This window comes from Podarcis bocagei, assembly GCF_964188305.1.
Source record: "Podarcis bocagei genome assembly, chromosome: 3".
NCBI classification, from domain to species: domain Eukaryota; kingdom Metazoa; phylum Chordata; class Lepidosauria; order Squamata; family Lacertidae; genus Podarcis; species Podarcis bocagei.
This window is the reverse complement of record NC_138127.1, coordinates 107,773,598-107,800,933: the sequence shown is the minus strand read 5'-3', so window position 1 is coordinate 107,800,933 and position 27,336 is coordinate 107,773,598. Positions and strand designations below refer to the sequence as shown.

Here is a 27,336-nt window from a genome sequence, read left to right as displayed (position 1 = left end):
GTAAAAATAAGATTTAAGTTTTAAGTTTTTAAGGTTTTCTATAAGATAAGATGAAATAGATTAAGGTAATGTAATGACAGAATACTATGAAATATGGAAAGGATTTGCTGCATAATTATTAACCAGGATACAAAAAAAGGGAGGAGGAGGATGTCAAAGAAAGAAGGTAATGAGAGTTGAGGATTTGAGAATGATGGATTTATTTTTGTTTCTTTGTGGTGTATTTTTGTTTTTTGAATTTGTATTGTTTGATGTGGTTTGTTTTTTCTTTGTCTTTTCTATTTTCTTTTTTTGCTTTGTTTTTTCTTTGTAATTTCAAAAATTTTCAATAAATATATTAAAAAAGAAAAGAAAAGACAGGGCGGTCTACAACAGAAATCTGAGTGCATTGTTTACTTCCTGTCTGGCAGGTTACCTGTTAATGCTTACTTGATTGGATACCCTGGGAAGCCTGGCCAGTCTTCTGTAATGACAAATACTTAGTTCCTGAGCCAGGTCACAGGCTCACCCTATTCATACACAGACATACCCTTAAGACAGGATTTGTAAAGGAAAGGACAATGGGGAGGCGCCCCCACCTCCTCCCTCCTTGCAGAGAAAACATTTGGTCAGTTTGGGAGTCAGAATGTTTTCAGGGCGGTCCTCCTGTGCTGCTCCAGACGTGTGGTCCACACATCCATGTATGCGCTTGGTTGGTACATTTATGAACATTTATTATATATGTAAGACCTTAATTTTTTTATTTCACAGGCATGTGGTTTATGCATTTACCTTGTGCACTTCTGAATGTGCATTTCATTTATGGCACCTGTTGTAAACAAAATCTGCCCTTTTCCCCTTATGGGGTATCCAAGAGCCCATATAGAGTCGTTACATAGGTTCCCTATTGGTGGGAGAAAATAACAGAGGCCAACCAGAGAATATTGAGAAGCAAAGCAGCTAGTAAGCCTGATCTTTATTGATCTGTTGCAACAGGGTGCTCCCCTCACACGCAGGAGAGAGGAGGGACCCAGAAAAATGGAACGCAAGGCCTTATAAAGACTCTTGAAATTGCCACCCTGTAGATCAAGACCCTGTAGATTAAGGGACGTGGGTGGCGCTGTGGGTTAAACCACAGAGCCTAGGACTTGCTGATCAGAAGGTCAGCGGTTCGAATCCCCATGATGGGGTGAGCTCCTGTTCCTCGGTCCCTGCTCCTGCCAACCTAGCAGTTCAAAAGCACATCAAAGTGCAAGTAGATAAATAGGTACCACTCCGGCGGGAAGGTAAACGGCATTTCCGTTCGCTGCTCTGGTTCGCCAGAAGCGGCTTAGTGATGCTGGCCACATGAACTGGAAGCTGTATGCCGGCTCCCTCGGCCAATAAAGCGAGATGAGCGCCGCAACCCCAGAGTCGTCCGCGACTGGACCTAATGGTCAGGGGTCCCTTTACCTTTAGATCAAAACCACCCCCAGAAACATCCTACATACATCACAGAAGGGGTGTAACCTAAGACCACCCCTCAGATACATCACACCTGCATCACAGAAAAGGCGGTCTTAAAACAGAAATTTGAATATTGTTTTTCTCCTGTTGTTGTTTATCTCCTGTCTGGCAGGTTACTTGATTGGATTGCCGGGGAGCCTGGCCAGTCTTTTGTAGTGATAAATACTTAGTTCCTGGGCTCAAGCCCTATTCAAACACAGACATACCCTTAAGACAGGATTTGTGAAGGAAAAGAAAATGGGGAAGCCTTTCCCCTTTGACCTTGCAGAGAAAACATTTGCTCAGTTTAGGAATCAAAATGGGCTTCAGGTCGGTCTTCCTGTGCTGATCTATGTACGTGCGGTTATGAACATTATCATATATCTTAGACCTCAAAATTCCTATCACACACCTTAGAATTCTTATAACATAGAGAAGGTTCGGAGGTGAAGAGCTGTAGCTCCGTGCCTGAAACACTGGATAACTGCTGCCCGTCAGTGCAGACAATATTCAGGCGGATGGGCCAATTGGTCTGACTCAGTCGGCTTGTATAGTCTCACCCCATCAGCTCTATATTAGGACTTTCCAGGTGTGCAGTCCCAGGTAGGCTAGAAAAACAAGACGTTTGCCAAGCCTTTGGTAGCTGGTGGTCTGCATTTGGTCTGGGACACTGCTGTGATTCTTGCATTGCAAGGGGGGTGGACTTATTCGATGATAAGCTGTGCAGGCAGCCCTCAGCATCCTGCAAATCTAAAAGTGGGAAAACAAGCTTTGGGAAAACATGACGTTTTCCAGTACGGCTCAATCTCTAATTGAAATCGATATAAGATATCCCGGCCATCTCTGTTTTCTCCCTGTGACGGGTGTGAGCGTGTGTGTTTCTGTTCCCCTTCTTTCGATGAAAAGACCTGCTCTTAAAGCGGTTAATTATTTACATGCTCAAAATAGCAGCTCTTTAGGACAGGGCGTTCCCCCGAGCTGCTGTAGAGATCCCTTTTGCAGCTATGGTTTCAAACCGTGGTCCTTGCTTCTGCTCTTGGGAGATGCTCTCCAAATTTCCTGGCCATTTGTACGTACAATAATCCGAGAAACTCCTTTTTTTACATAAAAAGGTCAGAAGAGCCCATCGCATCAATGGCCCCTCTAGTCCACCATCATCTTCTTACAGTGGTGCCTGTGGGAAACTTGCAAGCAGCATTCAAGCATTATTATTATTATTATTATTATTATTATTATTATTATTATTAATTACAGTCATACCTCGGGTTGAAGTAGCTTTGGGTTGAGCATTTTCGGGTTGCGCTCCGTGGCGACCTGGAAGTAATGGAGCACATTACTTCCAGGTTTCGCCGCTCACGCATGCCCAGACGCTCAAAATGACGTCACGCGCATGCACGGAAGCGGCGAATCGCGACCCGCACACGCGCAGATGCGGGTTGCATTCGCTTCAGGATGCGAACAGGGCTCCAGAATGGATCCCGTTCGCATCCAGAGGTACCATTGTATTAATCAAATTTGTATTCTGGCCTATACTCGTAAGTCTCAAGGCAGTTCCCAACATAGAATTAAAAATATAAGAAACGCAAAATTCCTCTCCCCTCCTGCGGTTTCCAGCAAGTGGTATTCAGAGGCATTACTGCTTCTACCATTGGGGTAGATCAGAACCATCCTAGCTAATAGCCATTGTTTTAAACAAAATCTGCCCTTATTCCCTTATGGGGTACCCAAGAGCCCTTATAGAGTCCTTTGTAGGTTCTACATTGGTAGGAGAAAGTAACAGAGACCAACCAGAGAAGATTGAGAAGCAAAGCAGCTCGTAAGCCTGATCTTTATTGATCTGTTGCAACAGGGTGCTCCCCTCACACGCAGGAAAGGAGGGAGACCCAGAACAAAGGTGTGCCCGCCCTTATATAGACATTTTAAATTGCCCACCTTGGAGTCCAAGACCACTTCCAGAAACATACCTACATCACAGAAAGGGCGGTCTACAACAGAAATCTGAGTGCATTGTTTACGTCCTGTCTGGCAGGTTACCTGTTAATGCTTACTTGATTGGATACCCTGGGGAGCCTGGCCAGTCTTTTGAAATGACAAATACTTAGTTCCTGAGCCAGGTTACAGGCTCACCCTATTCATACACAGACATACCCTTAAGACAGGATTTGTGAAGGAAAGGACAATGGAGAGGCTCCCCCACCTCCTCCCTCCTTGCAGAGAAAACATTTATTAAAGCAGTTGCAACAGGGTGCTCTCCCAGATGCAGGAGAGAGAAGGAGGACCCAGGACAAAGGCGTGCAAGCCCTTATATAGACTTTTGAACTGCCCACCCTGGAGCCCAAGACCACCCCCCGATACATCATACATACATCACAGAAAAGGCGGTCTACAACAGAAATCTGAGTGCATTGTTTTTATCCTGTCTGCCAGGTTACCTGATTGGATTACCTGGGCATTCTGGCCACTCTTTTGTTATGATAACTACTCAGTTCCTGAATCCAGGTCACGGATCACACGCTCAGCCTATTCATATCTTAAATTTGCCCCTGAGACAGGATTTGTGAGCAAAGAGAAAATGGGGAGGCTCCCCATTTCCTTTGACCTTGCAGAGGAATATTTGAGGTCAATTTTGGGGAGAGATAAAATGGTTTCAGGACTTTTTCTGCAGGTTTCAGACTTGTGGTTCATATATTTATGTATGTGTTTGCTTGGTACATTTCTGAACATTTAATATAAGGGCTGGGGAGCAGGGATGGATGTGGCCAGGATTCCTTCATCGCAGAATCTGTGATTCTGCCTCTGTGTGCTGGTCCCGGGGGGTTACCGTGCGGCGTGGTCCGAGGCTGAAGCGGGGTCCAAGGTAGGGAGTCGGGCGTGGTCAGGAACTCGGGCAGAAAGCAGGACAGGGTGCCAGCAGGAACAGGTAACCAACGATGTTGCTCTCGCAACCTGGGACTGGCTGGCCTTTACCTCCTCTGAGGCCTAGGGTGGCCCTGGTCCACAGGTGACTCGCCTCCCCTGGCCTTAAGGCGAGCATTCCTCCTGAGAGAACTTAGTTCCCTCTGCCTCTCTGCCCTGAGCCTCTGCAGCTCAGGAGAGGCTGGAGGGTTACTGGAATCAGAGGCAACCTCACCTTCCCCTGACAGGGCTGGGAGAGGAGCACCTGCAGGCAATGGGTCCTCATTCACCTCCGGAGCCAGAGCAGATTCAACTGGTGTCTGCTCCTGAGGCTCCAGCACAGGTGAGGGCCCTTCAGATTCATAGAATCATAGAATCATAGATTTGGAAGAGACCACAAGGGCCATCGAGTCCAACCCCCTGCCAAGCAGGAAACACCATCAGAGCACTCCTGACATATGGTTGTCAAGCCTCTGCTTAAAGACCTCCAAAGTAGGAGACTCCACCACACTCCTTGGCAGCAAATTCCACTGTCGAACAGCTCTTGCTGTCAGGAAGTTCTTCCTAATGTTTAGGTGGAATCTTCTTTCTTGTAGTTTGGATCCATTGCTCCATGTCCGCTTCTCTGGAGCAGCAGAAAACAACCTTTCTCCCTCCTCTATATGACATCCTTTTATATATTTGAACATGGCTATCATATCACCCCTTAACCTCCTCTTCTCCAGGCTAAACATGCCCAGCTCCCTTAGCCGTTCCTCATAAGGCATCGTTTCCAGGCCTTTGACCATTTTGGTTGCCCTCCTCTGGACACGTTCCAGTTTGTCAGTGTCCTTCTTGAATTGTGGTGCCCAGAACTGGACACAGTACTCCAGGTGAGGTCTGACCAGAGCAGAATACAGTGGCACTATTACTTCCCTTGATCTAGATGCTATACTCCTATTGATGAGGCCCAGAATTGCATTGGCTTTTTTAGCTGCTGCGTCACACTGTTGGCTCATGTCAAGTTTGTGGTCAACCAAGACTCCTAGATCCTTTTCACATGTACTGCTCTCAAGCCCAGGTGTCACCCATCTTGTATTTGTGCCTCTCATTTTTTTTGCCCAAGTGCAATACTTTACATTTCTCCCTGTTAAAGTTCATCTTGTTTGTTTTGGCCCAGTTCTCTAATCTGTCAAGGTCGTTTTGAAGTGTGATCCTGTCTTCTGGGGTGTTAGCCACCCCTCCCAGTTTGGTGTCATCTGCAAATTTGATCAGGGTCAGCCGGTCCTGGAGGCGGGGACTCCTGTGTAGGCTGGGATTCCTCCAGTTCAGCCTCTGAATCAGACTCCCAGGCCATCACACTCTGATTTTAAAGCAACGAAGGCTTGCATTTTTTGCACAAAGCTGCTGTCAGGAAGGAACTGTGCTCCACCTGCAAAAGAAGAAGAAGCGCCAGGCGCCCCAAACCCTTTCCTCAACGTGCGCTGGAGCGAGTGCTCGTGGCCCCAAACAAGCCCTGGAGGTTTTTTGGGGTCCGCATCTCTTTGGGGAAGCTCTTGCACCAGATGCCAGGACCCCCCTATCTCCCCTGCGCCGATGCCGCGAGCAAGGGCTGGTTATCGTTCCCCTTCCATGAGGGCATCCCCACCAGGGACCCAGAGAGGAAGGCTATGCCCAGGGGCCCCTGGAAAAGCAGGGGAAAATTCTGCGCAAGCATTAGAACTCTAGATTTTAATGGAGTACTTAGTGCTAATTTATGGGTGTATCAGTGGCACTGACTGGAAATCGCGTTGACTCTTGCGCAGTGGTAAACAACCGTTAGAGAGGCCTCTTATTAATTTCGCCTGCGCGCTAGCAGGAAATGGCGTGTTTTTCTTTCTCACATGTTGGGCGAGATCCTACGCAATAAAAAGGAGACGCTCCATTTCCCACTAATACAGGCAAAATAGCTTCTTTGGCTTCCAGATAGCTGAGATAGAGGCCATTAAAGGTGAGGAAGAGAGGGATCAGTCAATTTCCGGCCCCTCTCTGCTTCCCCAGTGTTCATTCATGGGCCTTTTCGGTCTTGTTTCCACATTAGTTTGTGCTTACTGTTTTTTCTCTCTCTCTTCCAAATCGCAAAATAAATGCTTTGTTCCAGTTTGTGCGTTTCGAAATGGACTCGTGGAGCATTTGTCTGTGCTTTACCTGCCTGTAACCGATAGAATCGGAATCGCAGAGCTGCGATGGGGTCCAGGGTCATCTAGACCAACCCCCTGCAACGCAGGAATCTCAGCTAAAGCATTGTTATAAGAAAAACTGCTCCCTTTCCCTTATTGGGTATTCTGGAGCCCGTATGGAGTCCTTAAGTGGGTTCCCTATTGGTAGGAGAAAATAACAGAGGCCAACCAGAGAATATTGAGAAGCAAAGCGGCTAGTAAGCCTGATCTTTATTCACAGGGCCCCTACTCCCCACACCCAGGAGAGAGGAGGAACCCAGAACAATGGTGCACAAGCTCTTATATAGACTTCTGAAATTGCCCACCCTGTAGCCCAAGACCACCCCCCAAAACATCATACATACATCACAGAAGGAGGCGGTCTACAGCGGAAATCCTGCCCTCCAGGATACCTGATAATGGTCACTGATTGCATTACCTGGGCAGCCTGGCCATTCTTTTGTGATGGTTAATACTCTAGTTCCTGAGTCACAAGCTCACCCTATTCATACACAAAATATGCCCTTAAGACAGGATTTGTAAGCAAAAAGGCAATGGGAAGGCTTTCCCCATTTGCCTCCCTCACTGCAGGGAAATATTTGAGGTCATTGGGAGAGTCAAAATGGCTCCAGGATTGCTCTCCCATACTATTTCAGACACATGGTTCATATATTTAGATACGTGTACATTTATCACTCCCGTGGAGATTGTCCGTGGGCTGGACTGGTGCACCGCGACACCGGAAATCGCATGTCCGCAGCGCCGGAAATCACTTCTACTCATGCCCAGACGCCGGAAATTGCGCCTGCGCAGAAGTGATTTTCAGTGTCTGATCATGTGCAGAAGCGATTTCCGGTATCTGTGCATGCGCAGACGCAATTTCTGGCGCTCAGCGAGTCCCTGTGCTGCGCTGTGCCGCTTTAGCGCAGCATGCGGCTCGGTTCGGGGGTGGCGTAAAACGGTCTTCGTGGGCCGGATCCAGCCCATGGGACGCACGTTGCCGACCCCTGCTTTATATATTGTCTGTTCTGGGTTTAATATATTTTGTCCTGCTTTGGGCCATCTGGGTCATGGCTAGGCTGGAAACATCTGGTGTGAACCGCTTTCTGCAAGCAAGGGATTTGGCCGGCTTTGATGGGTGGGGGGAGCTGAAAGTGGGGGGCATTGATGATCCGTGGAGGGAAACGAGCCCTTTTCAACCAGAGAGTGAATGCAGTGCAGTGGTTATAGTGGCGAATTAGGACCTGGGAGATCAGAGTTCAGATCCCCACTTGGCCATGAAGCTGACTGGGCCAGTCATATTCTCTTAACCTACCTTATAGCATTGTTGCAGCAATTAACTGAGGGCGGGGCAGGGGTGTGTGAACCATGTATGCAACTTTGAGCTCCGCTTTGAGGAGGGGGTACAAAAGCAATTGATTTAGGGAAGCTTTGAATGTTTGATAGGTTATTGTATTTTAGTGTTCGGTTGGAGGCCACCCAGAGTGGCTGGGGAGGCCCAGCCAGATGGGCGGGGTATAAATAATAAATTATTATTATTATTATTATTATTATTATTATTATTATTATTATTATTATTATTTATTAGATCCATCTCTGCAGAATGCCCCCCTCCACCCCCAAGGGATCTGAATAGCCGGCTTTATTTATAGGGAACAGTTTCTCAATCTAAATCTCTGAGTCCAGAATTTAATTTTAATTTTGCTTCGCAGTATCGATTGGTGACTCATATCATATGGAAAAGGCTGCGTTCGTGTTGGAACCCTCTGAGGTTCTGTGAGTGTCCAGTCTCTCTCTCTCTCTTTCTATCTGAATCACAATTTGGGTACATTTCTGTTGGAACGGTGGAATGAGAATGTCTTGTTCCCAGGGATCATCTTTTTTGGCAGAAGATTTGGTTTCTCACCAAGACTATGTAGAACTTTTTTTTGCCAGTGGTGCGGGGATGCGTTTTAGGTAAATTGCTTGATGGAGACTAGTTTTAAGATTAAGATACTTTATTTTAAAATCTTCGTTTTAAACTTTTAATCTTACTATTATTATTATTTTAAAAAGCCCATTAACATGTAGCACATCATTTTCACAATGCAAATGTAGGTGGAGAACAATCTTAGTTGATTTCATAAATACAAATGTGTCTTATTCTCAGCAGATTGGTCAACAGAGACCCATAGATTCCCCTGAGTGCCCTGTCTCTTACCCCACTGAATGGAAGAATGTCCATTCTCAAAACACAGATGTGTTATAGTCTTCTTCTTTTTTAAGGGGGAGGGAGAACTCCTTATTTATTTATAGAAGCATTTCTGTACTGCCATGGCATAAAATATCTGGTCGGTGTGAAAAGATAAAGTACAGTGGTGCCCTGCAAGACGAATGCCTCGCAAGACGGAAAACCCGCTAGACGAAAGGGTTTTCCGTTTTTGAGCTGCTTTGCAAGACAATTTTCCCTATGGGCTTGCTTTGCAAGACGAAAACGTCTTGCAAGTGTTCCAATTTTTGTTCACTCCCCCCCTTTTTCTAAGCCGCTAAGCCGCTAATAGCCTTTTAGCCGCTAATCCGCTAATCCTTTAATAGCCGCTAAACCGCTAATAGCGCTAATCTGCTAAGCCGCTAATAGAGTTGCTTCGCAAGACGAAAAAACCGCTAGACGAAGAGACTCGAGGAACGGATTAATTTCGTCTTGCGAGGCACCACTGTATTAAACACCATTGAAAACAATGCAAGTGATCATTAATGTTCCAGAATAAGTAAAGAACTTTGAAGTAGCTGCAAAGGGCTGTGTTGGCATGAAAAGGTCTTCAATAGGTGCCCGACAGTTGAAAAAGTGTATACTTTAACCAGTCTCCCGTTTTCAGAACTTTCCTTTGTCCCTGTCTGCTGGTTATCTCTGTCCTTATGGCAAAAGAAACAAATGAGACATGGACTGGCAGTTTGTTTCTCTCCGCCAACATTGCAGCTAACTCTGAAAAGCTTGTTTTCCTGAGCAGCCTCAGCATTCAAGAGCAGAAGCATCCAGGTGTTCACAGATGGCCTGTTTATTGCTCATTTATCCTGATTTATTTGCAGGAAGATTGGCGGGGACCCCTAGGCCACTCTGTGGGGCAGCCTTTGCTATCTCTGTGTCCTCCAGATATTTTGGACTAAAACTATATGATTCTAGGAGCACAGTTGAGCTTATGGAAGTTGTGCTTCAAAACATCTGCCGAACACTGTCTAAGTTTTGCATGTTGTCCTGCTTGCCAAGGTCAGTACCAGAGTTCAGCTGACTTGGGCAGAAGCCCGGAAACTTGAACCTTGTGCCAGGGCCCACTGCCCTGACCCTAGCACCGTGTTTTTTGTTTCTGCTGCACTCTTGGGGGAGAAAAATTAAAAGCGGCACGGGTGACTTTCTATTGTCGCTGCGTGTTTTGGTCTCACAACTTTGGAAAGCCCTGCTGATGGATCCGCCGCAGGCTACCCATGCTTCAATTATTTTGGGAGACTTTGTTTATTTATTGGACTTAACACTTGCCTTTTTATTATTGCTAGTTAAGTGAAAAGTTAAAGCGATTTGCCATGCAATGCAAAAATTAAAACTGATACAAAAGTAAAAGCTAAAGTTGTTGGTGCACCCACACCCCAGTCTCAACACATCCCACCCTCCAGATGTTTGGGACTACAACTCCCATCAGCCAGTGGCGTAGCGTGGGGGTGGCAGGGGGGCCCGGCCGCACCGGCCGCAACATCTGGGGGGGCGCTCGCACTCGCAGCTCTCTGCCCCTACTAAAATCCACGGGCTAGGGGGCGCAAATTACTTGCCTTGCCCCGGGTGCTGACAACCCACGCTACGCCACTGCCATCAGCCCTTAGGGCTGGGGGTGATGGGTGTTGTAGCCCAAAGCTCCCAAAAGGCACTAGGTTGGGGAAGCCTGCCCTGAGACCTCCCTCTCCCTGCCTCTATGGACTAGATCATGCTCTCCTGTTTCAAATTCCATAAGCAGGGGCTTCCTGGTTTTCTGGGGCGCGCGCAGTGGAAAACATTGTTTCTAAGTTTACAGCATTCTTTCATTTGAACGGCTTCCTTCCTCCGCCTGATCCCAGGACTTGATCCCCGTACGGCCAGCTACAAACAAACTACACACACATATTTAGTCCTCAGGGTCCTCCATATTATAGCAAGGTAAATAAATGACAGGCTGACCTTTTTATTCTCTCTCTTCCACCCCCCCCTTAAAAAAAATCCTGGCTGTGTTCAAACCAGTTTCCGCTCCCCAAAGCGTTCCTCCTGCTCCTCCCTCCATCAATGTTGTTTAATCCATTTATGCCTCTCTTTCCCCCCCGCCAATCTCCTCCGTGCGACACTTTATGACTTTGTAAATCAGCCTGAGCGGCACCAAATCAAATGCTTTCTTCCCGAAGACCCTGATAACGTATGTCTGCCGTTTCAGTCTTGTCTAACCTAACGATTTGGTCGTATAATAAAACCGGATTTCAGCAGATTTGTCAGCCGTGACCTTCGCTTTTTATGAATCTGGGCTGGCTGTCCTCTTGTTAAATTATGCATTTCGAAGTCTTCTGCCATCTTTGGAGGGTTTTTCACCCCCCTTTCTCTTTTATTAGCCGGCCCCTGTCATAATAATAATGCCTTCTTGCAGCGCCGTTCGGAGGGAGGTTTAAGGATGTGTTTGGGGTGCAAAGGGGAGTTTTTATCTCAAAGGCAAGGGGGTGGGGAAACAAAGGCTTTTTTCCTGTTTTGTTTTTATCCGATTTCTGCCTCCCATAGGCATGGACCTCTGTCTGCTGAGGGTATTTTTTGACATGGCAAGTATTCATGTTGGGAAAACGCTGCACGTCACTGTTTTGGGCATGTAAAAGGGACGTGGGTGGCGCTGTGGGTTAAACCACAGAGCCTAGGGCTTGTCGATCAGAAGGTTGGTGGTTCGAATCCCCGCAACAGGGTGAGCTCCCGTTGCTCGGTCCCTGCTCCTGCCAACCTAGCAGTTCGAAAGCACGTCAAAGTGCAAGTAGATAAATAGGTACCACTCTGGCGGGAAGGTAAACGGCGTTTCGGTGCGCTGCTCTGGTTCGCCAGAAGCAGCTTAATCATGCTGGCCACATGACCCGGAAGCTGTACGCCGGCTCCCTCGGCCAATAAAGCGAGATGAGCGCCACAACCCCAGAGTCGTCCGCGACTGGACCTAATGGTCAGGTGTCCCTTTACCTTTACCTTTAAGGTGGCATGTAAAACTGTTTTATCAGGAAGAAAAATGGAAGGGCATCTATCTTGTCTGCAGAAAATCACAGATAGGGCCAGGAGGGTCCCCTTACTGGAGACCTGGAGAAGCCCCTGCACGTGTCAGTGCAGGTAGACCAATGGCATCTTCCTGTGTTGGACTAGGACTCTGGCAAGACCTGGGTTCAAATCCTCACTTGGCCATGAAGCTCAGTGGGAAATATTAGGCAGCCCCAGCTTAGATCCTGACGCGGGTGGCGCTGTGGGTTAAACCACAGAGCCTAGGACTTGCCGATCAGAAGGTTGGCGGTTCGAATCCCCGTGATGGGGTGAGCTTCCATTGCTCGGTCCCTGCTCCTGCCTACTTAGCAGTTCGAAAGCATGTCAAAGTGCAAGTAGATCAATAGGTACCGCTCCGGCAGGAAGGTAAACGGTGTTTCATGTGCTGCTCTGGTTCACCAGAAGCGGCTTAGTCATGCTGGCCACATGACCCAGAAGCTGTATTCCGGCTTCCTTGGCCGATAAAGCAAGATGAGCGCTGCAACCCCAGAGTCGGTCATGACTGGACCTAATGGTCAGGGGTCCCTTTACCTTTACCTAGCTTATACCCAGCAGAATCCTACCTGGTCCAACCGAAAAGAGGCTCTGGGTTCAACAACGCTCAGTGGGTGTGCCCCCAGCTCATCCGTGAGTTCAAGCTTCATAATCAAGGCTTCATAATCCTAGTTAAGGACAGGGATTTTAGCAGCTCGCTTAAGGGGCAGGGATTGGCTGGAGCACTGGATTTCCATTCAGGCGGCAGGGAAAGCCGCCCTTGTTGCACGATATCGAAAGGAGCGGAGTGGAGGGTCTCTTGGGTGCATGTCAGATTTAGGGTAGCTTGTAGATCTGAAAATCACAAGGCAAGGAAGGCAATCTGCAGAAAACACATAGGATGCCTTGCTTTCCAGCGCCAATCTGGTGCCCCCTAGACGCGTTGGACCACTGATGGCTGATGGGCGTTGTAGTCCGAAGCTTCTGGAGTGGGCGCCAGGTTGTCAGAGGCCGGTTTGGACATTTAGCATTCCTTCTTTTTTTTTTGGAAATTTTATTTACAACATAACATAACCCCCCCATACAGAAATCCACCCTCATTAAACGCGAACATAACATGCAATAAGCATAACATAAAACAATACAAACAACCAAATAGAAGACTTCCTTTATCCTGTATCTGGCCTCCTTACTTACTTCTTATAAGCTGTTTCCTTTATGAATCACTGTTAAGATTTTTCTAATTATAACTTAAATATCCACAAAGTCTCCTGCAGATATTAATCGAAACAAGTCCAGGTATGTATTTTAGGGCGCTGTTTTGTGAAGTATTCTCTGCATTTCCCCCATGCTTTTTGAAACTCTTGTCTAGTGTGATCTCTAATTGCCTCTGTTAATCTAGCCAGTTCAATACACTCTTAACAGTTTGTCTTGCCATTCCTTTTTTGTTGGCACAATTTCTTTTTTCCAGTTTTTAGTGGTTAGCATCCTTCCTGCACCTGTGGCATAGAGGAATATTTTCTGATCTTCTCTTGCTATACCTGTGTCCGTTATCCCTGGTAGAAAAGCTTCTGTATTTTTCATAAAGTTTTAGTTAAACATTTTTTTAAGCTCGTCATATACTATGTTCCAGAAGCTTTTGGTTTTTTCACAGGTCCAGACATTTAGCATTCCTAATTGCATCTTTTGCTTTCCTGCCGCCTCTTATAAAAAAGCATTGCTAACCACTTAAGGGATCACTTTCGCCTGGCTCTGCTGTTTTAGACAGTGGCCTTTGACGCAGGAGGGGCATGGCTGTGGCAAGGCCTATGCTGTGTTTGCCCTGCGCATCTCCAGGTAAAAGGATCTCAGGTGGCAGGATCTCTGTTGACCATGGAGAGCTGCTTTCTGTCAGTAAACTACATGCACCGATCTCTGATGGTATAGGGCATCTCCCCACGTGTGTGTGGCTAAATATATATTGTATGTTTGTATTTACGTATATGTTTTGTCGGGAGCGTCATAAAAGAAAGCCCTTCTTCACGCAGCACATAGTTGAACTGTGGAACTCCTTGCCACATGAGGCAGTGAGGGTCACCAACCTAGGTGGCTTTAGAAGAGGATTGGACAAATTTGTGGAGGGAGGAGAGAGCTATCGATGGCCACTAGCCAAGATAGCTATTCTCTGCTTTGACATTTGAGGCCAGCGATGCTTCTGAATGCCAGGGTTGCGAACGCGATCCGTGCGGCATGCACGTTCGCAACCCGCGCCTGCATGTCTGCGCACGCGCGGCTTGCGATTCAATGCTCATGGGCAAAGCACGATTTAGTGTGCATGCGCAACCGCTGAAACCCCGAAGTAACCGGTTCCGGTACTTCCGGGTTTCAGTGGTCCGTAACCCGAAGAAACGCAACCTGAAGCGGCTGTAACCCGAGGTATGACTGTAGTAGTAGTAGTAATAAAAATAATAATAATTTATTTATACCCCGCCCTCCCCTGCCAGAACCGGGCTCAGGGCAGCTAACGCCATAAAATTACAATAAAACATCATAGGGGGAAACAAACAAAAAACAAAAAAAACCAGTTTATTAAAATACAGGTTAAAATGCAATTTAAAATGCAGCCTCATTTTAATAGTAGCCCATAGATCAAAACCATAAGGGAAGGGAAACATAAATATCAGACTGAGTCCAAACCAAAGGCCAGGCAGAATAGCAGGTCCTGCAGAAAGATGTCAAGTCCCGCAGGGCCCTAGTCTCTTGGGACAGAGCGTTCCACCAAGTCGGGGCCAGTATTGAAAAGGCCCTGGCCCTAGTTGAGACCAATCTAACCACCTTGCGACCTCCAAAGTGTTGTCATTTGTGGTCCTTAAGGTCCTCCACCGGGGCATAACAGGAGAGGCAGTCTCTTAGGTACGAGGGTCCTAGGCCATGGACCTTAAGATATTAAGGTCTAGACAGGTATACATGCAAGGAGGCCTTCCATCAGGTATCCTGGACCCAAATTATTTAGTGCTTTAAAGGGTAATCCCAGCCTCCTTGCACATATACTTGTCTACAATTTAATATCTTAAATGGTGGCCTTTTTCCAGGTAGTGGTTGGCAGGTGGCTTAGTGGGAGAAAGCCTTTTCTGGAAATGGTGGCGCCCAACTCTGGGAATGGTCTGTCTGGAGGTATTTGCCCTTTCAGTGCCTGGAGAGCTCCGTTGGTTAGAGCATGGTGTTGGTAACGCCAAGGTTGCAGGTTCAATCCTCTGGTGGGACAGCTGCATATTCTTCCATTGCAAGGAGTTGGGACGCTTTCAACACTACAGTTCTATGATTCTATGCTCTCCCACACCTTTTAAATTTAAATTTTAAATTAGTTGTTCAAACTATAGTTTTCCCTTTCCACCACTTGCTGGGTTTTAGGGCTATTTTTATTGATCTTGTGCTGATTTTATTGATTTTCCACTGGTGTGGCATGTGGTGGTGGTTGTTTATGGGCTGCCAAGAAGGCATGATCAATTGGTTCGTATATGAATGCCAACAGGGTAAAAATGGACGAAATAAATAAATTCTGTTCTATTTATACATTGATGCAAAACTATTGCAATTTGCTTATTTTGTTTCAATTTGTAAAGTGTACAGGATGTATTTATTTAATCGATTTCATAGACACGTTGGCGTGTATCTACAGGCCGGTTAAACATGCCATTTGTGTTGTTTCCAAACAACAATGACAACTGATTCTAATAGTGAGAAATTTGCAATATTTTTGTGAAATTCTGTTTTGCCTGCTCCCAAGGGTGGGGCAAATTCGGAAATTCGGCTTAGCATGTCTTCTTGCTTCTCAGCTGCCAACACCCACCAGTTTCTGTGTAGCATTGAGATACAAACTTTCTTTCTTTCTTTCTTTCTAAAATGAAAATGGCATATATCGTAGCAAGTTGTTGAACTGGGTGTTTATAATGCAGGATAGCTCATTCGGAAGAGCTTGAGACAAGGGTTCGACCCCTTCTTGGGCGGAAGATTCTTGCATTGCGAGGGGTTGGACTAGATTACTCTCGCGATCCCTTCCACCTTTGCAGCTCTGTGATCCTGTAGACTTGCGGGATCCCTTCATTGGATCAGCGCTGCCCTGGATGCAATCGCCACAGCTCGCCAAAAGGTGGCAAGAAAAAGAACGGAAAGTTTGAGAATTTTTGGACCAGAAGCATTCCTCCTAGGAATTTCAGACCAAGATGTAAAAAAGGAAAATTGGAAATTATTTATGTATCCAACAACAGTGGCAAGAATTAAACTAGAACAAACTTGGAAGATGGAAGAAATACCAGCGAAAGAACAGTGGCAAGGGAAGCTTATGGAATAGGCAGAACTGGTAAAACTAACAGAAAAACCACATGAAAAGGACAACAAAGACTTTAAAAGAGAATGGGAACCATTTACAATATATATGAAGAGGCAACATAAAGAAATGGACTCATTGGCAGGGTTTGAGGAAACAATCACAACTGTATACAACAACAAAAAAATAAGACTATATGTATTGGGAAAATTTTGGGGAACAATATGGAAATAAAGCAAAACAGGAGTATGAGGGAAGTCCAGGGGAGGAGGGTGGAAATATGAAAAAATGTTAAAGATATATTGTTAGAAGAAGTATACATGGAAAAATCAATAAAAATATATATATATTTTTTTAAGTTTGAGAATGTTTGGAAGCATCTTCATAGTGCCGTCTTATAAAAGCTCTTTGCTAGATATACTTAGCGATGCAATCTTGAGCAGCTAGAAGCAGGAAGATGGTGGGGTGGTCACTGAGGACTGTGGCAAAAAGGTCACCCTGTCACCTCCCCCATTTTAGCACATTTATTTACCATATATACTTGAGTATAAGCCGACCCGAATATAAGCTGAGGCACCTAATTTTAGCACAAAAAACTGGGAAAACTTATTGACTCGGTGTAATGTGTATGGGTTGCTCGTGCGTAAGTTGCCGCCTCTCCAGGCTTTGTTGCCTTGCTAAACCTTTCAGTCTGGGCAGCCCTTCACTTCGTGGCTGCCTCAATTGCTAGCAGAATCCGTCAGTGGGCGTTTCTTAAATCTTTTCCAACATAAACGTTGTTTGACACCCAGTCTCCTCCCACTCTCTCTGCGCGGAAGTCTTCTGCGCAAGGTGGGCGTGGGTAGCGGAGGACCCGATCTCTCCCCGCTGGTGTCCGGTGAAGAGTCCTGGAGCCCTCTCGCCGATTCCCCCATCAGCCCCTCTATATCCCTGGTGTTGCGCTGATTTGCTTCCCCATCTGCGGAGCTGCCTCTCTCCCTGCTGGGCCCTTCTCCAGCATCATTTGAGAGCCTTCCCTCCGCCTCTAGCTCCGATGTCAGTTCCCTGACACTCGGGTATAAGCCGGTTCATCACACCACAAACCTGGTGGTGGCGGCAGCAGCGGAGGAAGAAGAAGGAGCCCCAAAGGGCTGCTTTCGGGCCACTCATCCCTCTGCCGCTCACAAGAGCAGTCATAGGAGCCGCGGTTGGGAGAGGCGCAGCGGAGCGCCTCTCGCAACCGCAGCTCCTGTGCCTGCCCTTGCAAGAGGCGGACAGCGGGACCACGGCGAGAAAGGGCTCCTTTCGGGCCGCTCATCCTTTCGTCGTCGCCCACCTCACTCGAGTATATGCCGAAGTAGTAGTAATAATAATAATAATAATAATAATAATAATAATAATAATAATAATTTTTTATTTATACCCCGCCCATCTGGCTGGGCCTCCCCAGCCACTCTGGGCAGCTTCCATAAAAACCAAAAATACAGTAAAATATCACACGTTAAAAACTTCCCTGAACAGGGCTGCCTTAAGATGTCTTCTGAATGTCAGGTAGTTGTTTATCGCTTTGACATCTGCTGGAAGGGCGTTCCACAGGGCGGGCGCCACTACCGAGAAGGCCCTCTGCCTGGTTCCCTGTAGCTTTGCTTCTCACAATGAGGGAACCGCCAGAAGGCCCTCAGCGCTGGACCTCAGTGTCTGGGCAGAATGATGGGGGTGGAGACGCTCCTTCAGGTATACTGGACCGAGGCCGTTTAGGGCTTTAAAGGTCAGCACCAACACTTTGAATTGTGCTCGGAAACGTACTGGGAGCCAATGTAGGTCTTTCAAGACCGGTGTTATATGGTCTCGGCGGCCGCCCCTAGTCACCAGTCTAGCTGCTGCATTCTGGATTAGTTGTAGTTTCCGAGTCACCTTCAAAGGTAGCCCCACGTAGAGCGCATTGCAGTAGTCCAAGCGGGAGATAACCAGAGCATGCACCACTCTGGCGTGGTGGACTTTTTCAGCATAAAAAAATGTGCTGAAGAAGTCGGCTTGTATTCGAGTATATACGGTAAATAGGACCGCCAAAGTACATCACACTATCCAGGATACAATAGCACGGGTCTCTTCCTCCAAGAGCATACAATTCTAGGACCTTGAGCTGAAGAAGATTCAGTCTAGGCCTGGATTTAGCCACAGTACTCGCACCCACAGCCTGGCCCCTGCACGAGCGCCTTGGAGAAAAATAACAATAAGAGATCCATGCAATTATTATCATTATTATTTGATTAAATCGCCTTTCTGATTGTAATCAGCCTGAACCTCTTCACCCTTGCTACTTCCAGCTGTTTGGGATCAGGGCACGTTCGCTTCTACCCGACAGGCAGAAATCCAACAGATGACACTGGACTGCACCTGTTGGTTTTATCGCCTGCTGTGAAGCTGCTTCAAAAGCACGCAGCCCTTCCTTAAAGGGAGCTGGCGTTGCTGGCGAAGGAGGGTGGCGATAGTAGGGCAGACTGTACTCCAACAACTTAATTGCAACCAGAGAGAGAGAGATGAAGAAAACTGAAGTGGCTCCCAAGGAGATATTAGAAAATCCGAGCTGAAAATGAGAATGATTTAATGTCAAATGAGACAAATGCCGAGTTGATACTCCAATGCCTCACGCATCCACTTGTCCTTGGCGCTGAGAAAATGAGATTTTTAATATCGGAAAAACAGATTGCCACGGAGGCTCATCCATTGTAAATTTGAGCTGGCTTTTAGTGGGGCTTTTAAGCCGGGGATTGGATTGTTCGTTCTGTTCCACAGTTGCTGCCACGATTTTCATACTAATATATAATTTCTCTGCCCGCCCCCCCCTCCCGCCTTGGAGCTGACTGCACCAAAGATGGAAGAACTCCCCTTATTTTTTATTTTATTTTGTTGGCCTCTGATGCTCCCTTCCCTTGTCCTCCTCCCCCTCCTCTCCATCCCCTTAACAAGTTAATTTCATTAATGAATAATGCAGACAGGACAAAGGTTTGTCAGCTTTAACCTCTGCATTAGTTATAGAGATTAATGACACCGATTGCTCTGGCTGGGTAATGCAAGCGAGGGAGACCTGGGTCCCTGGTAGGAAGCTGGAGGGCGAAGGCCTGGAACTTTGCTATTTCGGGTTTGTTTTTCAAAATCTGGTGGTGTCAATGTTCTTTCAGCGCAAGGGGTGGGGAACTGTTTTGAGCCCGAGGACCACTTCCCCTCGTTGACATCTTTTTGGGAGCCAGCCATCTTTTTGGGAGCCAGTCTAAACCACGGAGCCTAGGGCTTGCCGATCAGAAGGTCGGCGGTTCGAATCCCCGCGGCGGGGTGAGCTCCCGTTGCTCAGTCCCAGCTCCTGCCAACCTAGCAGTTTGAAAGCACACCAGTGCAAGTAGATAAATAGGTACTGCTCCAGCGGGAAGCTAAACGGCGTTTCCATGCACTGCTCTGGTTTCGCCAGAAGCGGCTTAGTCCTGCTGGCCACATGACCCGGAAGCTGTACGCCGGCTCCCTTGGCCAAGAAAGCGAGATGAGCGCCGGAACCCCAGAGTCGTCTGCGACTGGATTTAACTGTCAGGGGTCCTTTACCTTTTTCACAGTTGGTAGTCCCTTCATGGATCACTGCCTTGTCGTGGCGAAGGGGCTTGAATAACTCAGAGAAGTGATGAGCTGTGCCGTGCAGGGCCACTCAAGACGGACAGGTCATAGCCGAGAGTTTAGACTAAATGTCATCCACCTGGAGAAGGAACTGGCAAACCACTCCAGTATATTGCCAAGAAAACTCCATGGACATAAAAAAGGAGAAGCTCTGGTTCATGGGGTCACAGAGAGTCAAGCACGACGCAAGAAGACTAAACAACAGTTGGCAGCAGTGTTAGAAACTCAGATGTATAATCTAGGTGCCAAACGGCTCCTTAAACCAGGGTTACAGTCTGATTGTGCAGATGAAATACCGTGGTACCTTGGTTACAGACGCTTTAAAGCCCTTTACGGCCTAGGATCCTCGTACCTACGGGACCGCCTCTCCTGGTATGTCCCACGGAGGACCTTACGGTCTTCAAACAAAAACATCTTGGAGATCCCAGACCACAGGGAGGTTAGGCTGGCCTCAACCAGAGCCAGGGCCTTTTCGGCCGTGGCCCCGATCTGGTGGAACGCTCTGTCACAAGAGACTAGGGCCCTGCGGGACTTGACATCTTTCCGCAGGGCCTGCAAGACAGAGCTGTTCCACCAGGCCTTTGGCCAGGGCACAGCCTGACTCCCTCCTTTGGCAATCTTCACAGAACTCTAGCCCAATGGCTGCCATCAATTTGATTTGAATTAATTTTATAATGAAATGATTTTAGAATATTGTATTATTTTATTGTTGTTAGCCACCCTGAGCCGGGCTTCGGCTGGGGAGGGTGGGATATAAATAAAATTTATTATTATTATTCAGTTTACAGACTCCGCTAACCCAGAAATAGTACCTCGGGTTAAGAACTTTGCTTCAAGATGAGAACAGAAATCGTGCTCTGGCAGCACGGCGGCAGCAGGAGGCCCCATTAGCTAAAGTGGTGCTTCAGGTTAAGAACAGTTTCAGGTTAAGAACCGACCTCCAGAATGAATTAAGTTCTTAACCCGAAGTACCACTGTATCACGGAGAGAATTCTACAGGATGTGGTGCTAGTGTGTGAAAACAGTCCAGATCCAAGCATCTGCACTTGGTCACGTGTGGCCCATAGTCAGGTGCAAAATGCACCTTGCGCCTGGCAGATTTTGTGTGGCCAGACTCCCATCACATTCCTTCCTCCATCCGGGCAAGAGGGAGGCTCCATCGCAGTTCAAAGCCACATCCCTTGAATGGGGAAAGGCCATCGTTTGGGTGGGCCGAGTGTCTGCCTTGCAAGCAGATCTCAGGACCAATTTCTGGCCTCTCCATACGGATGTAAGAAGAGTCTGCTGGATTAGGCCAATGGCCCATGTAGTCCTGTATCCTGTTCTCACAGTGGCCAACCAGGAGAATACGAGTGCAACAACAGCACTCTTCCCTCCTGAAGTTTCCAGCAACTGGTGTTCAGAAACTTTGCTGTCTCCAACTGTGGCGGTAAGAGCATAGCCACAATTGCTAGTAGCCTTTGCTAGTCCTCTCCTCCATTAATTTGTCTGATCTTCTTCTTCAAAAAAAAAAAACACACAAGACGTAACCGGCTGTACTTTTGAATAAATAAGGTATACTATTCATTGCATCAATTTGTAGATTTCAACAGAAGTCTCATAAAGTTCAGTGAAAAAAGCAGAAGAGTCTGGAATATTAGCAACCACTACTATGCTATAAGATTCACTATCCTGTAATATTACATATGAGACTGTTCTACTGATGAAGCCTAGGATGGCGAAGCAAAGCTAATATTCCGAAAATCCTTGTCTGAGACTCTGTGAAAGGATTCTGTGGAACTGTAATAACCCTTCATGTGGATTATTGGACTCTTTGAACAGAGAGGTGGAATAGATACTTATACAGTGGTACCTCTGGATGCGAACAGGATCTGTTCCGGAGCCCCGTTCACATCCTCAAGCGAATGCAACCTGCGTCTGCGCATGCGCGGTTCAAGTTTCGCCGCTTCCACGCATGCCGTCATTTTGAGCGTCTGCGCATGCACGAGTGGCGAAACCCGGAAGTAACGCGCTCCGTTACTTTCGGGTCACCGCGGGGCGCAACCCGAAAATGCTCAACCTGAAGCACATTTATCCTGATGTATGACTGTACATGTATAGACCTTACGTGTGAACTGACGAGAGAATGAACTGATCCATGGGTCTTCTGCTTTTTCGTTGTACTTTATGAGACTTCTGTTAAAATCTACAAATTGACACACGTTTTGTGTGTTTATTGAGTATGTTCCACGTAACCATAGGTTTGTTGTTGTTGTTTTGCAAATGATCTTATTCAAAGGTGGCCATCACTGCTTCCTACAGGCTACCTGATCTCAAACAGCCCCACCACAAGAAAAGACGCACCCTTGTTCCTAGGGGAAAGGAAAATGACAGAGATCCCAAGGACGGGAAAATAAGCACATGTTAGTGGGAATGTACCCAAAATACATTACACTAAGGGCCGTTACTTGCCAAAAAAAAAAGGAAAAAAAAGTGTGCATTGGGCAAAATTGCATACAGAATACCTGTGCCAGGAGAACTGCAACTCTGATAGTATTCCATGGTGATTTCATTTAATTGCAAATTGAACATGGGGAAACTGAGAGAACTTGAAATGGATAGGCTGGTTCATTCCTATCTGAAAGGGAAGCTTATATAGTCCAGTAGCACCTTAGAGACCAACTAGGTTTGTTCTTGGTATGAGCTTTCGTGTGCATGCACACTTCTTCAGATATCTGAAGAAGACATCACCTTGCCAACAAAGGTCCATATAGTTAAAGCTATGGTTTTCCCAGTAGTGATGTATGGCAGTGAGAGCTGGACCATAAAGAAGGCTGATTGCCAAAGAATTGATGCTTTTGAATTCTGGTGCTGGAGGAGACTCTTGAGAGTCCCATGGACTGCAAGAAGATCAGACCTCTCCATTCTGAAGGAAATCAGCCCTGAGTGCTCACGGGAAGGACAGATCCTGAAGCTGAGGCTCACCTCATGAGAAGAGAAGACTCCCTGGAAAAGACCTTGATGTTGGGAAAGATGGAGGGCACAAGGAGAAGGGGACGACAGAGGACAAGATGGTGGGACAGTGTTCTCGAAGCTACCAGCATGAGTTTGACCAAACTGCGGGAGGCAGTGGAAGACAGGAGTTCCTGGCGTGCTCTGGTCCATGGGGTCACAAAGAGTCGGACACGACTAAACAACAACAAAGATGCTATTGGACATTATCTATCGATCTATCATCTATCTATCTCTATATCTGTATTTCTACTGCGTCAGACCAACACGACTACCTACATGATTCTATCCTGGAAAGTCATTAGCTGCCCTTTTTTTTTTTGTACCATTCCAGGAAAGGTGATTCCCGAGTCTGTTTTCTCACTGTTGAATTCCCCCAAAGGTTAGAAGCTTTTGACAAATATTTAACATGAATCTTAAATACATTCTGTGTTAGCTTTTCAGGGGATCAGATCAGCCGCTGTTCTCTGTGCCATTCTTTAAACCCGAAACGAAAACCGAGAGCTGTCAAAATGGCCTTCCATAATCTTCTTTCCTTTAAGCTTGTTGAGTCCAATTCCTCCACCCTTCCCTTTTTGATTTTTGCCCCTTGTATTTTATCATTCATGTAGCTTCCCTCCAAATCCTTCCTCATCTGCCCGTATCTGTAGTGTGCAAAACTGTCAACACGCAACGATGTTGTACCTTGGTTCTCGAACGTCTTGGTACGCCTACATTTTGGCTCCCGATCGCCGAAAACCCGGAAGTGAGTTTTCCGGTTTCCGAATGTTCTTTGGAAGCTGAACGTCCGACACAGCTTTCGTGGCTTCCGATTGAGTTCAGGAAGCTCCTGCAGCCTATTGGAAGTTGTTACCTTGGTTTTTGAACAGTTTCGGGAGTTGACAACCAAGGTACCACTGTATTGGTTTTGATTGCCAAAGCATCACATTGTCGGCTCAAGCTTCCTATATCAGTACATCTTTCTGAGGAAGTGGTATCTTAGTTTTATATTTTGTTCGTTAATTATGGGGTTTTAGCAGTGTTAGAAACTCAGATATATAATCTACTCACCAAATGACACCTTAAACCTAGGTTCCTGTTGCCACAGTGGAATGTCTAGGTTCTGTTTTGTTTGTTTTTAAGTGATGGATGTTGTTGTTGTTTTCATTTTCATACTTCTTTACATTTTAAAGAACAGATCTCATTCATAGAGTTCCGAGCCTAGAATTGTAGAGTTGGAAGGGACCCGGTTTACATTCAAACACCAAATAAAACAATCTAGAATAAATTTAATTCAAGCTTCAAGCAGGTCCTTTCAGATCCTTCTCTAAGTGACATTTTGCTTTCCCCAATCGCCATCCTGTCATCCAGAGATCTCCATGTGGTCGCAATTGCACCCGTTCCAGTCGCAAAACGCGCCTGGCTCCTGGCTGATTTCTAACCCTTGCTCGAAGGGTCCGAGTGCAGAATAGAGCAAATGATACATCATAAGATATTTACTCGTAGTCAAGAAAGATGTCCCATCTTTTAGGAGAGAAATTCTGGCCGTACCTGGTTAGAAGGGAGTTTTGAGACAGGGAGAGGATAGGATAGACACGTACATAGAATCATAGAATCATAGAGTTGGAATAGACCACAAGGGCCATCGAGTCCAACCCCCTGCCAAGCAGGAAACACCATCAGAGCACTCCTGACATATGGTTGTCAAGCCTCTGCTTAAAGACCTCCAAAGCAGGAGACTCCACCACACTCCTTGGCAGCAAATTCCACTGTCGAACAGCTCTTACTGTCAGGAAGTTCTTCCTAAGGTTTAGGTGGAATCTTCTTTCTTGTAGTTTGGATCCATTGCTCCGTGTCCGCTTTTCTGGAGCAGCAGAAAACAACCTTTCTCCCTCCTCTATGTGACATCCTTTTATATATTTGAACATGGCTATCATATCACCCCTTAACCTCCTCTTCTCCAGGCTAAACATGCCCAGCTCCCTTAGCCGTTCCTCATAAGGCATCGTTTCCAGGCCTTTGACCATTTTGGTTGCCCTCCTCTGGACACGTTCCAGTTTGTCAGTGTCCTTCTTGAACTGTGGTGCCCAGAACTGGACACAGTACTCCAGGTGAGGTCTGACATCGCAAGGCAGCTCTGCAGTTGTATGAGATAATAATTGCAAATGCACTTTTGTATTAATTCCTCTCTCCGCCTGTGTCTTGTCAACCTGTGTTTTTCCTCAATTCTTTTCTCATCTATTTCAGAATGGTAACTGATGCCGAAGACCTCCCGAAGGCGTTCTGACTTCCTCTCCCCATGTAAAGTATGCTGAGAACCTTTCCAGTGGTGTAAGTACAAACTCAACCCCCAACCCCCTGTTCAGTTTCAAAAGCATGATGTGTGCAAGAGAGGAGAAAAGGGGGAGAAGCCGTGGGTCAGCCCCCTGGCCTGCTGTTATTAAGGTACAGTCATACCTTGGGTTACAGACGCTTCAGGTTGCGTTTTTTTGGGTTGTGGACTGCCGAAACCTGGAAGTACTGAAACTTCCAGGTTTCAGCGGTCGCGCATGCGCAGAAGCACTAAATCGCACTTTGAGCATGTGCAGAAGTGCCGAATCGCAACCCACGCGTGCGTAGACGTGGGTTATGAACGTGCAGCCCGCACGGATCACGTTTGCAACCCGAGCATCCACTGTATTTGCCAGACAGTTACAGGAAGAGTGTGTAGAAGGTACAGTCTGTAGAAAGTACAGTCGTACCTTGGATCTCGAATACCTTGGCTCCCGAACAAATCGTCCCCCAAATAATCAAAACCCGGAAGCGAGTGTTCTGGTTTTCGAATGATTTTTGGAAGCTGGATGTCTGATGGGGATTCCGCAGCTTCCGATTGGCTGAAGGAGCTTCCTGCAGCCAATCAGATGCTGCAGTTTGGTTTCCAAACATTTTGGAAGTTGAATGGACTTCCGGAGCAGATTCCAAGGTACGACTGTAGTTGTATCCACCAAGGTGGAAAGCTTTTGAAGAGAGCTACTTATTTATTGGGACGTGGGTGGCGCTGTGGATTAAACCACAGAGCCTAGGACTTGCCGATCAGAAGGTCAGCGGTTCGAATCCCCGCGGCGGGGTGAACTCCCATTGCTCGGTCCCTGCTCCTGCCAATCTAGCAGTTCAAAAGCACGTCAAAGTGCAAGTAGATAAATAGGTACCACTCTGGTGGGAAGGTAAACGGCGTTTCTGTGTGCTGCTCTGGTTCGCCAGAAGCGGCTTAGTCCTGCTGGCCACATGACCCGGAAGCTGTACGCCGGCTCCCTCGGCCAATGAAGCGAGATGAGCGCCGCAACCCCAGAGTCGGTCACTACTGGACCTAATAGTCAGGGGTCCCTTTACCTTTACCTTTACTTATTTATTTCATTAAAAAATTGTCTGTACAAAGCAATGGGGTTAGGCAAATTCATGGAAGACGAGGCAGCCGGTGGCTAGTAACCGCAATTGCGATGAGCTCCCTCTACTGTTGGAAACAGGATGCCTCTGAATTGTTGCTGGAGATCAGTAGTGGAAGAGGGTTCTGGTGTGCTCAGATTCTGTTTTTGGGATTCCCAGAAGAGGCACCTGATTGGCTCCTGTGGCAACAGGGTACTGGACTCTGGCCTCGTCCAGCAGGGTTTTACTTTTATCCCTACAAGTTTCATCAAAGTTGCCGCCGATTTTGCAAAACTGCGGCGGCCTTGCTGCCGTATAAAATCAACTGGGCTTAGTTTTTTTATATATATATATAAAATATTTATTAAAGTTTCAGAAAAAGGAATTACATAAAAACAAGAAATACAAAAGTAAAAGACAAAAATAAAAATACAAGAAAAATACAGAATAAAAAAAATAAGTACACTTACAGAAAAAAAGGAAAAAAATAAAAATAAAAAATCAACCTTTCCATATCTTACATTCATATCCTTGTTTCCCTGACCTCCTCATACCTCCCTTTTTTGTGTTCCAATTCAATTAATTAATTCAGCAATTTCTTTCCCTCCTTATTATCCTGATCTTTGATCTTAATATATTATAACATTAAATTTTTACGTATTTAGAAATCCAATTTTTCCATATCCTTTTATATCATTACAGCTAGAAACCGCTTAACTTCAATCAAACATCATTCTAACATTCATTAATTTTGCAATACTTCTGTAAATAGTCTTTAAATTTCTTCCAATCTTCTTCCACCAACTCTTCTCCCTGGTCTCGGATTCTACCAGTCATTTCCGCCAATTCCGTGTAGTCCATCACTTTCATCTGCCATTCTTCCAGAGTGGGTAAATCTTGTGTCTTCCAATACTTTGCGATGAGTATTCTTGCTGCTGTTGTAGCATACATAAAGAAAGTTCTGTCCTTCTTTAACACTGATTGGGACGGAGCGTCCTATGGGACGAAAAATGCGGTACATTACTCTACATTATATCTACCTATACTATACATACCACCCCCTTCCAACTCTTCAAGTCTATGAATCAATAGGTCTATTTCCTACCATTTGCTCCCCGATCTTTTTAAGTGGGGATGCCAGAAATCGAACCCTCTGTGTGTTTGTGGAGAGCTCTCCATTTGGCTGGGAGCAGGGGTGAAAACTTGGTTGCATGGTTGCCGCCTGGGAATGTGCC

At 46.4% G+C, this 27,336-nt stretch overlaps 1 protein-coding gene across 9 annotated transcripts in view; it reads left to right on the top strand.

Moving 5' to 3' along the window:
• The window catches only part of HMBOX1 (homeobox containing 1), a 122,418-nt gene that overhangs the window by 34,042 nt on the left and 61,040 nt on the right, over positions 1-27,336 (top strand). For all 9 annotated transcript variants that reach the window (XM_081188698.1, XM_081188704.1, XM_081188701.1 and 6 more), the window contains exon 2: positions 24,947-25,030. In XM_081188698.1, the coding sequence (XP_081044824.1) occupies positions 25,008-25,030 (23 nt within the window). In that variant the 5' untranslated portion in view covers positions 24,947-25,007. The remainder of the gene's footprint in view (positions 1-24,946; positions 25,031-27,336) is intronic.